Here is a 12247-nt window from a genome sequence, read left to right as displayed (position 1 = left end):
GTGCTTCACCTGCATTGGGAAATTATTAATATTAATGTGCACACCTATACACTTCATTCCAGAGTTGGCTCTCGTTTACACACCTATGTATGCATATTCACTGACAAGCAAAACAATAAAATATGCACACACACTCACATATCTGTGTGCGCTTGGTGTCAGCCTTAAGCTCCAGAAGCAGGCACTGCCACAGGAGTTCAGAGTAATTGATATTCTCCCACACTGCCCAGGGCTTCTCCAAGGAACCTCACTCTGCAGTGCCGCTGACAAGGCACATTCCATCACTGCTGCAGACTTAAAATAGGATCAAAGGATGAAGCAGTGTGTTTGTGTGTGTGTGTGTGTGTGTGTGTGTGTGTGCGTGTGTGTGTGTGAGAGAGAGAGAGAGAGAGAGAGAGAGAGAGGGAGAGAGAGAGCGTGAGTGGGGAACAGAGAGGATGTGTGTGAGCAGTATGTTGACTCTCCAGTGAACTGTGACAGTGTTTTTCCCTATGCATGTCTGGCTTTTTGTCCCCCTTCTTTTGATCTTCTTTTGTATTTGCGTGCTTTCTTCATACATCTGTTTCTTTGCTCATATTAGAGTCCTTAAACAGCCCAAATTAGTTATGCATCTTACTGGCGTATTTGTTTTTTTAGCTTTTGTTCAGCCCACTGGGATTTGTTTAATCACTGCCACTCATGCAAAATTAAATAAAATAAATGTGGCAGCAAAGCTCCCAGCCACATCTAATTTTTAAGTGTCCTTCAATTTCAAGTTAGAGTTACCAGGAAGACCTAATAAGTAGTAACATAATTTTGAGGACACCCCTCCATTCAATAAATTGTCCCCACAAGCCCATCATCGATCTTACGCTTTCATTTTTTGTCACTTTCAGGAGAAAAATGTGTTTTACTTTATGTTGGTTCAGCAACATGAGTGTTAACTACCATTTTTCAGTTGAGTTTAGGCAATTGGTGAGTGAAGCTAACAGTTTGAAGCCACTGTGTTTCATTAATGTCTCTGTTGGTGGGCTTCACACCTCAGGCCCACTTTAATCTCATCCCCAGAGAAAGGGCAGTGCTCCATCACACTCACAACAGAGAGACACATTGCAATGTGGCTATACATATTCTCTGGTGACATAGTTAGCATACCTTGCGGCGATTATGTGATGCACATTTAAGTGATTTTTATAACACTCTGCATGAGATGATGAACCAGCTATTTAAAAGCCTGTGGGCAGAGACATAATATGTTAGCTGTTCCACTCATTCGGAATTACATCTCTCTAAAGTTGTTCTCTCACCTTTTTAAATATATAATTTATTCACGGTGAGTGAACTCAATGGCAATAAAGCAACACTTACTGCTTCTTGGTTGACCACTCGCGGAGACTCATTCATTCATTCGTGCATTCATTGATTTGTGTGGCAGACTGCTGCAGCATAATGGAGGCAGCAACAACCACGGCAAAGGTCCCCACTTAACCATCATGTCATATTGGCTGTAACTCACAACATTAAGTTATTCAGAAAAAGCAAAAGCATTTCTAAAGACTTGGGTGTTCATTAGCTCACAATTAGAAAAACTGCCTACAGATGGTGGAAATTCAGTGTTGGTGCTCTTCCAAGGAGTGGGCATCCTGCAAAGGAGCAGAACATGTAATGTGTCAAAGAACCCAAGAGTAGCAGCAAGCACCTGCAGAAATATCTACAACTTACTGAAAACTGTGTGCCCTCTATATAAAGAACACTAAATAGGAATGCTTTTAATGGAAATACACCACAAAAAGAACTGCTGCTGCAAAATAATAGTAATAATAACAAAAACAAGGCCACTTGGATGCTGCACAACACTACTTAGACAAAAGCTGAACAAAAAATTTGCTGCACACCAACATCTAATCAATCTGAAATCTGAAGCATGGCCGACAGAGCATAGTGGTTTCAGCTGCTCTGCAACATGTGGTCCTTGTGGTCATTGAGGGAAGAATAAATTTGGACAGTGGTTTGTGACTTCATGAGGCAACAAGATCTGAGTGAGGCAACAAGAAAAAGAAAACTGTGCTCAAAAGGCCAAATCAGAGTCCTGACCTTAACTCAGCTGAGACGCTGTAGGCTGACCTGGAGAAATGAAACAGTTATGCAATGAAGTAAGTAAGTAAGTAAGTAAGTAAAATTTATTTATATAGCACTTATCACAGATAAAAATCACAAAGTGCTTCACAACAAAAAACAAAAATAAAAGTACAACAATATAAACACAATAGAATACAATATAACATGTTAATTAAAAGCTTGTCTGTATAAAAATTCAGCTGCTTTTTAAAAGAGTCAATGGAGTCTGTACAGCGTAAAGACAGTGGAAGAGAATTCCACAACCTTGGTGCCACAGCCCCAAAAGCCCGATTCCCACGAGTTTTAAAATGAGTGCGAGGGACCAACAGTAACTTTTGACCTGATGATCTAAGAGCTTTGGATGAAGAATATGATTTCAACAGGTCAGAGATATACTGGGGGGCTTGGCCATGTAAGGCCCTAAAGGTTAAAACTAAAATCTTAAAATGAAATCTAAGATTTACTGGCAACCAATGAAGAGAGGCCAAAACTGGAGTGATGTGAGATCTTCTATTGGTGCAATGAAGAAGAATCTAAAATCCCTCCTCATCCTTGTGGAAGATCTCCTGTATAGACAGCTACATGAAACATCTGCTGGAGGCTGTTGGTGCTAAAAGACGTTCTATTAGTTTCTAAATCCAAGCGTTCACTTACTTATTCCATGAAGCAGTGAAAAGTACGACTCTTGTGTGTTATTAGTTAAGTTGGGTTGTGTTTATAATTGTGACCTAGATGCATATGTATGGAAATAACATGTTGTATGTTTGTTTTTTGTGGTATTTCTTACTTCAGACAGAAGGAAATATTGCTTCCTTGTATTTTGTTTGATTAGGGGATATTTTAAAGTTACTTTATGGTTCAGTCATCACCTCACAAACTGGTGACTGCGAAATGCGGTATAGTTTTTTTATAGTTAGCTGATAGTTTTCATAAAACAGTCTAGTAAGGGAACATCACTCAAAGTGATCAAATGTGAAACTATTCAATAAAGAGCAAAATAATAAACTGAGGCTGTTTATAATCATGTGGTCATGATCCCCAGAACTTTACAGCTTTTTCCCATCTCCAGGGTTTCAGTGTGTGCACTTAATTTATGACCATTCAATAAAATGTATCCACAGTCGCTAGCCCATGCAAGCTTTTTATGTGCACTCTTCTATCTTAGCTCTTTGATTAGCTTGGACTATTACAGTCATCCAAACTAATTAGACGCATACACAAGCACTGTAGGATACTTAGAGTCCATAACTGGGCTTGCTAAGCTTTTATTACTTCATTAGATGGACTCATGATATTCACTGATTAAACCGCTAAAGCACAGGGAGGACGAAAAGGATGGGGGGAATGACATGAATCCAAGCTGGGAAAAATCATTACTCATCTCAAATTGAATTAACTTACTGTCTTTGATAATGCAATGTAATTTGATTCTGCAAAGTTAAGCTTCTTTCATATCGCTGGGCCTCAGAAGTGTTGAGTCCTACTGCGTGGTTTTCCTATCAGGATAGGCGATAAAACAGCATGGTCCCCCGAGCAAAGTAACAGCAATAATCAAATGGGTTGTTTACTTCAGTTCTGTGGGCTGACATTTGCTTTGCCTCGGCAGCAGGACACCTAACTAAGATAATTTAATTTCCTCAGAGGAGATTGGATTTAAATGTTTTGACCTGATGAGGCTGTGGCTGCATTAATTGCAGCTTCTGCTTCACTGAATCTCAGTGCATTTTGGTTTCCAGGTTTTCCGCACAGGCCAGATGTACCTGGCATTATTCTTATTGGTATTTTGTATTGGTGGCCTTCAAATAATAGATGTATGGTATGCCTTGCATTTCATATCTGTTGTTATTTAATTTCTTGCAAATTCCATCCTAAGGCAACATTTAGCCTCACATTTGTGGGTAGCCTCAGACAAAGTGTCCACATCTGTTAATCTAACTGCCTTTCTCTGTGACCCAACTTAAAGAATGAGCGAAGTGTTTAAGGCCTTCACGAACAAATTACTGGGAACAGCTCGGGGCAGACTGTCAGTTCGCTGTAACCATGTTAGAACCTAGAAGGGGCAGTATAAATGTGGTATTAGAAGTCACAGGGAAAACGCTTGGCTTATAGGTGTTTGGGATGGGGCTGCCATGGACCCTCACACGTTCACATGCAGGAGGAAAAAAAATGTAGGTATGTGCACCCTTCTTTTACTTTATGAATGTTTGATTGTGTTTTGAGATGCTTTTTCACAACCACTGCTGTGTTTAGCTTGATAGGAGAAAATTACCCTGGATTGAACAGTGTTTTCTGTGATTAGACTTCCACATGTGAATTTATGTGCTTTGGGTAAAAAGCTGTTTGTGTATTTAGCCCATGCCCTGAGACTGAAAGTGGAAAGGCAATAGTTCACAGGCATCTCCTGTGGACCTGGATCAAGCCCAGAAAGGGTTTTTGTTTTTTGTTTTTTTCAACTATTGGATCATATTTGTCAAGTTTACGGTGCTCATTTTTGGCTCTGTTGACAACAAATAATATGAACTCAAATGGCAAAATGTTGTCCTCTCTGGAACATTTGTAAAGGAATTGTTTTTCTTTTTCAAGCTCATTCTTGAGAAAGTTGTTCAAAATGAGTCTTAAAAGCACTTTTAGCAAAAAACAAAACAAAACAAACAAACAAACAAAATAATTTAAAAATCTGCAGGAAGCTAAAGTTTAGGACACTACTTTTTTGAGATGCACCAAAGCAGATTTCTTGTCCAGTCAGGCAATGTGAGCCCCCAGAGGAGTGAAGAAAATCGATTGTATGTGTGAGCTTAAACAGAAACCCTCTCCGATTCATGACCGTGATGGTGACAGCGCTTCTCTGCAAAGTTGTTGTGGGACCATTGTTGAGCTGACAGTGTCCGCTGCTGGTTGGAGCGTTAACTGCATGTCTCTTATAGCACCGCAGCAGCGGGAGGCTTCTAGGACAAAAACTTTCAGTGCATCCACTGCTTGTGCTCAAGCCAGTCCAGTGGGATGGGGGAGACTCACACAAACCTACGCGTAGCGGGCTGATCGTAAAAGTCCTGCGTAAACGTTATTAAGCGATCTATGAGGAACTCCATTTATTTTCGAGCGCTGTGCATGTTTTTCATCACCAAAAGCGGTGTCATTCAGCTCTTATAAACCTGTTCATCTGTCCTAACAAATGTTCTGCTGTTTTTTGTTTTTGTTTTGGTCAGTTCAGTCCATCTTATATATGTACATCTACTGGATATCAACAGGTGTGTGCGAGGTGCAGAAGGTGAACGCACATCAGAGCCATTCGGTACAACACTTTAGTTCCCCATGAGCCCAGCTCTTTAATTACAGCCACAAACAGCAGATGGCTCTCTTGAGTTTTAATTTCTGTGCCTGTGATTGAGGATTAGATGATATTTATCCAAAATCAAGGAAAGGATCAAACATTTTAACCTCACTCTGGCATTTATTGTGTGGCTCAGACAGGCTCGATTCGACGTTGAAATTCATTTGCAGGTAGCGATTGGAGTGAAGTCAGTTACTTGTGATTTACATCCCGCTTTCTGGTGGACGTTCAAGTAAAGATTATGATGACCGACTGAAGAAATGATTTCCCCTCCATGATGGTGCAGAAATTAGAGGCGCTGTCCGTGGTGCTGAAACCACACGCAGCAAATGGAGCGCGCAACTTAAATCGATCTTAATTAAATCAATATGAGTATGTTTATTTACCACGCAGCAGGTGAAACAACTCGCATGAGATGGTGAAAAAATTGTTACAGTATTCTACTGATATTACTCATTTTATGTGAGTTTAAAATATAAAAGATTTGCTTATGATAATGAGGTGAAAAGGGTTAATCAAATGACGCTGTCTGCTCACGTTTCGCTTTATTATTTCCACATGAAGTGTGTAGTGTTGAAGGGAATGTGACTTTCTAAAGACCCTAGAATGAAGCGTTAAAAACTGAAATCTTAGAGTCAAACAGCATCAGACAGGCTGCTCATCCCCCCTTCAAGCAGGGGCTCGGTTGTCAGGAGGGAGGAAGTGGATGGGGTGCAACCTCTTCAAGCAGGCGTGCGCTAACGAGTGGTTAGGACTTGTTGATGGGAAATGTTTGTTGATCTGGGGCATATAAACAACCACTTCCTACCCCCCCCCCCCCCCCTTTTTTTTTTCCCATTGAGCATTGCAAAATAAATTCCGCCGTTTGTCTGTGGTGTTACTTTCTTCCCTTATTCCCCTTGCGCACTGCTCGCCATACATTCATTTCCCTCGCAGCAGGCTCTTTGTGAACATGCACTGGGTCGAATTGTGTGCTGGTCGCCGGGGGGTTTAAGTTTATGTATTTGTATGCAGCTTGTCACACAACGCAGACGTCATCACCACATGCAGGATCAGCTTTGAGTATGTTTTTTTCTTCTCCCTGGCTCCTATCGCGCCCAATCGCTTGTGGTGTGAACACTAGCCGACATATCGACTGGTAGTTGGAATATAACTTGGTATTAATTCCAGACAACAACTCTGCCACGGTTGCGTGTTCCTCTGTATTTCCAACTGTGTGGCTCTCGATCAGTCATCGCGGGGTCCCTGTCGCCGATCGCTTCTTGCAAACTTGGGAGTTGGATTCGCCCGAGCTGCTGTGCCTTCAGCCGGGTTGTGATCTTCGTAGGAGGCGCCTGTGTTTGTTTAATTGCTGGCGGCGCACATGCACAGGCGTCCCCACCGCAGACTAAAGACTGACTTCTAAAGCATCCTCGTCTGGAAAAAGGAGGGGAAAACGGAGTGTGAAAGGAGCAAAGAGTAGGTGAAATTTACCGAGAGGACGCAGCAGCCCGTGTTGGGCATTTAAGGAGACGATGCCACTGAATATTTCACAGACAATGATCAAACACATCACCGTACAGGTATGAATAATCCTCAGAAATATTCATAAACAAGACTGTAGTCACTGATGTGCTGAATTACGCATGAACTGATCTCATTTTTCCACCATGTTCAAGAATTTTTCGAGTGATAATGACAGCTGGTTTAATACCCTAATTATCATGTAGTATCTGGACAAAAGAAAAACAAAAAGGAAAACCAGCTCCTAGAAATATTTATTTGACATTTGACATAACGGAAAGAACCACATAGCCGCCACCATGGGACTGTGACCCGGGCTGCGAGCTCTGAGAGGCGGCTGTTTGTATAGTCCGTGCTCCGAGTGCAGACTGGACCTGAGCAGTTGTGACATTGTGAGCCATGGCTGCTGCTATTGCAAGTGGGCTGATCAGACAGAAAAGACAAGCACGGGAGCAGCATTTGGACCGACCGTCAACCAACCGACGGAGAAAGAGCCCCAACAAGAACAAGGGGCTCTGCAATGGGAACCTGGTCGACATCTTCTCTAAAGTGCGCATCTTCGGCCTCAGGAAACGGAGACTACGGAGACAAGGTCTGGGAACTTCAGAGTGTGCATTCAGTGTAAACATGTGCATCCGTTCAACCACTGGTTGATAGCTTGATTAGGCCTATGACTAACATGACAACCTTGGAGGTTGTGGTTAGAGCGCAAATGAATAATGTTTATTATTTATTTAGACGTATTTGCTTTATTGCACCTTTGTGCTCAAAAAGTTAGAAATAAGGAGACAGATCATTATGATTCCTGTATGTTTCCGAGTTGGTTGAAAATAACAAACATTCCTCTGATTTATATGCAATCCCAGGTAGCTGACAGGCGCCTGACGAGTTGTACCAAATGGTTTAGACAGGTTTACCTAGCTGTCACCTCTGCGAGTCTGAAAAGGGACTGATCGCCATGAAGCACATACAGAATATGCTGAACTGCTGTACATAAGCAGATTACAAGAACCCAAAATGAAACTCATTTCTATGCAAGTAAAAGGTCAGTGTCGCTGGAATGGAGGTTATGCCTTTCAAACATGCCCCCACCCCCACCCCCCAATGTTTCTTCAAATTCTAGACCCAATGGTCTCTTCTTGCTCCAGACAATATTCCGCTCAATTATGAAAATCTCATGAGCATTTTGGCCGTAATGTGACAATCTGGGGTTGCCAAAGAGCAATATCAAGAATTATTTCACTGCCGACAGTAATGATGATTTTTCTTATAAAAAGAAATTACCATAATTCATTTAGGGAGAAAATTACTCCAGTCATTTCCCCTTGTTAGTGAATGATGGAAGGTGGCTGCATGTTTCTCTCAGAATCATCAGGTATCAGACCTGTTGCACCACACATGCTATAACTGCAACAGACTTGAACCCTCTTCAGGATGTGATTTCATAGCAAGCTACATTTGTTTCCTCTTTATGGACACGGCAGTAGCATTGACTCTTTCATCTTGTCCACAAAGAGAGCCATTTTGATTGCTGAGTCTCTCTGTTCATATTTGAGCAGAACAACACCATGAAGTGTCTCCTTCAGTAGCCCTTAGTGATTACATGTATTAAAATGGCTTTGATGAAACAGGATCCGTATAATAGCCCATAGAGGACACATCTGGCCATGGGTGAGGGTTCATGAGAATGGAAGGGTATAATCAGCTATCCCCCAGGCTGCTGTTTCTGATTCTGCCCACTGTGTGCATGTGTTAGGATGTGTATGTGTGGCTGCCCCATTTTTGTGTGTGCGTGTGTGTTTAATTGTCTGTCCTCTTGTGTCACCTCTGAATTGGCTTGTGGCGCATCTATCTTTTCATTTGAAATTGTCAACAGCATCCAGAAGCCCTCGCAGATCACAGATGCAGACAGATGATGCTGTCCGCATCTGTGGATATAAGGGTCCATATGCTGGCATTTTTTAAAAATTGGTGTAGTGTATGCTTTAGTCTGCTCTGAGTCAGAAATGTAGATGCCAATTATGCCAAGTCAGCCTTCACTGGCAAGCATAAAATGACATCACACCTGGATCGGCCATTTTCTGGAGCAATCCCTGGCTTCTCAAATTTCAAATAAGTGATGTTAATCCACAGTAACAGTTCAAGCACAAGTGTTGGTGACCTGTGTCATAAGTCTGCTTGGAAGATGAGGAAGACTTCAAATAAAATCAAAGTAAAATCAAGGGGGAAGCTGTCTTAAAATGGCTGTTTTCTCCTTACATTTGAAAGTATAATTATAACAAACAGTGTTTTCCCTTCCTTTCATTTTGTAGTCTTTTTTGATTAAAGACCCTAATGGGAAAATACTTCATTAATTTCAGTCTCACATGAACTGGGAAAATCTTTATCAAATGATATGCGACGTTGTTGCCGGGGAGCTCCCTGCCACTGTTACTTTTCTCACCACTCCATCTCTCTCTCTCACACTTTTTCTTCTCTCCCTTTTTTACTTCTTCCCCTGTTTTCACTGTATTGGCATGAGAGCACAAAGCCCAGGAAGACTAATGACTTGTTTGCTGTACTTAATTTAATATCGAACCCTGAAAAGATGTTTCTTTGTGAGCAAATAAAACCAAATGCACCACTGATCACATGTGTTGCGACAACACGTGCAGATATACACAATTTTCTTCATTTCCCAGGTGACAAAAACACTGGGCTTCAACAGCTGAGTCTACAAAGAACAGAGCAGCTTTCTCATTGCCCAGACTGTGGCTATATGCTTCAAATTCCCACTCAGATGTGTCAGGATGAGGGAGTCAGGGCGTATTAAAAGAAGCCCCGAAATCCAGCATTCCCTTTGGGTTAGAGTATTGATCTCATGAGTGAGACACTAGGTGATCAGTTCATATGGGTTGCACTGACTGGCATTGATTTTACATTGCGTATCTAAGCCTGAGCATCTTCTGATGAATTCAAAGAAAACAATCAGCTGACACTTCATATATGAGATATCAGTTTCTTTTGTTGTAGTTGTTTATTAGAATGCACAGATGGGGTTTCCTGCCGTTTGTTAGTACCACACCAGGATATTCTGTGTGGAAGGATTTTGTGTGCTGTCCTTCATATCAGCTTTAATTTTAAATCCATGCTTATTTTTGATAGCAGATACAGAGCCAGTGATCACCATAATTTTTAGGGGATTAGATGTGAGTTATAAATCCTATTACACTCAAACCCAGTAAGCGAGCCGGGGGCACATGCAGCTCGGACTTGCCCATAATCTCACTGCTGTGGCTCTAATTATCTCCCTAGATCAGATGCCTTAATTATTAGATAATGTTACATTAGATTACCTCACATGATTTAAAAAGCCAGCTGAGATGACTGCTTTCCCGCTCGCTGGCTGTTTATTCAAGCACATGTTGACAGGACAGAGCAGTGCGTCATCAGTCAGCCTCCACTGTCTCATTGGATGAGATGTCAGAGATGTTGTTGATGAAGGAGACAGAGGAAAGGAGTTAGAATGCTGCTTTGATCCCCTTCTATATGACAACAGAAGCAAAAAGGGTTTTTCCTTTGCAGGATGGAAAAGCCCTTCTCCTATTCCAGAAACATCCAAAGTGGGTCAGGCAGGGCAGGGCTGACAGGAGTCTACAAGTATTGCTGCAGCTGTGCCTGTGTGTGTGTGTGTGTGTGTGTGTGTGTGTGTCCTTATACCCCGTGCACTCCTTGCTTGCTTTGTACTGAGCTGAACATGTGCCTCTGCGCACACGCATAGGGGGATGACACAACAGAAAATAAGAGAGAAAGGGGAAGCGGGGACTGCAGAGAGGTTGCTTCACAACTGTCCCGTGACAGTTGAATTTAAATGTAGAAAGGATTTGTGCTACAAAACAACACAATTTGAGATCTTATGGTTCTGATACTCTCTATTTTCCAAGGAAACCCCCTGCTGCTGCCAAGCCGCAACTCAGTTTCCCTAGAAACAAAGCATGCAGAAACATACAGTGCTTCTGTTGTAATAACCAATAGTGCGACTGGGAAAGTCCAACGAGATTAGAGGCTGGAGACTCCATCTGTGATAAGCAGCATTGTTGTTTCACTGTTTGGGTGTGTTATACACAGAGTATCCATACAGACAAGAAAAGAAATAAGTAAGAAAAGAAGGATGAGTCAAAGACCTTGTCGACTTAGGGAACACCACAGACATTTTTCAAAGCTGTTCTGGATTTTAAAAAGTGTATGAATCATATCAAGCTTGTCTGACAGGACTGAAAATGCTGTGTCACTCTTAAAGCCCTCAATCCTTCCTTTGTGTGATTGCTTATACCTTTTCTGCGCTCGCATTCTAATATTCCCGTTCTCATTTTCTTGATCTGTTTTTCTAAACCACACACTTTATTTTCTCTGGTATTTCTTAAATTTGTACAAAAATATGATTTTTGGTTTGTAATATAATAGATCAGTGTAACTCTAACCATTTATTAACTGGGAACAAGTTTAACCTTCAACTTGTGTTGCATTAATGGATTGGCAGCTTTACTAGGATTACAAAACATTATATCGCAGGAATGCATGCTGGCATATTTGTCAGTCATAAATAATGCACTAGGTATTTAAAGACGTGATTGACGTATTCATAGAGACACTCCCCAGAATAGGAATAGAGCTCAACTATCATACACAGTATTACGGAGACTTATCTCCCCCATTTAACAATTGTTTCATCTTTTTTCTTTCCTTTTCAATCTTATTTAATTGTAATGAATTAGCTTTAATTCGACTTATTTTCAGCTCACGCTGGCTGCTGCTCTGAAGTACTGATGACTGAAGCTGAGGGGGAAATCTGTGTGTGTGAGATATACAGGCTCGCTCGCCTCAGGGAACACAGCCAGCATTTCATGATTTATGGCATGATAGAGGAGCCAAGTTCACCTCTCACACACACACTGACACACACACACTAGAATTCACAGATATGCAGTTTTAATTATGACAGATTGCTCCCCACTGATCTGTCCTCAGACCAGTTAAATGCTGGTCAAAGCCATTCATTGATCACAGGTTTACCAAGTTTGTGTATCTACACAATAGTATTTGCTTAAGAGAAATGGGCACCTATTAAATATCCATATGAAAATATGTGTGTAACACTGGTGTTTGCTGGTCTGTGAAGAATTGAGGCTGTTCTGAGAGCAAATGGAGACACAACGCAGTATTAGTGTGATGTGTCCTGTAAACTGCTGTGTGTGTCTATATATATATACATATATATATATATATATATATATATAATATGTATGTATATATATATAAACATACCTGTAAACTGAT

The 12247-nt window shown here is 41.3% G+C and overlaps 1 protein-coding gene across 2 annotated transcripts in view; it reads left to right on the top strand.

The window, feature by feature from the left end:
- fgf14 (fibroblast growth factor 14) overlaps nt 1–12247 on the top strand; it is a 139575-nt gene that overhangs the window by 75205 nt on the left and 52123 nt on the right. The window contains exon 1 of one of the 2 annotated variants that reach the window (XM_030757598.1): nt 7210–7523. The exons of the other annotated variant lie outside the window; for it this stretch is intronic. Within the exon in view, the coding sequence (XP_030613458.1) occupies nt 7331–7523 (193 nt within the window). The 5' untranslated portion in view covers nt 7210–7330. Of the gene's footprint in view, nt 1–7209; nt 7524–12247 lie in introns of those variants that run through there. 2 annotated transcript variants of the gene reach the window in all.

This window comes from Archocentrus centrarchus, chromosome 21 (genome assembly GCF_007364275.1).
Source record: "Archocentrus centrarchus isolate MPI-CPG fArcCen1 chromosome 21, fArcCen1, whole genome shotgun sequence".
Taxonomy (NCBI): domain Eukaryota; kingdom Metazoa; phylum Chordata; class Actinopteri; order Cichliformes; family Cichlidae; genus Archocentrus; species Archocentrus centrarchus.
This window is presented reverse-complemented; position numbering and strand designations above follow the sequence as displayed.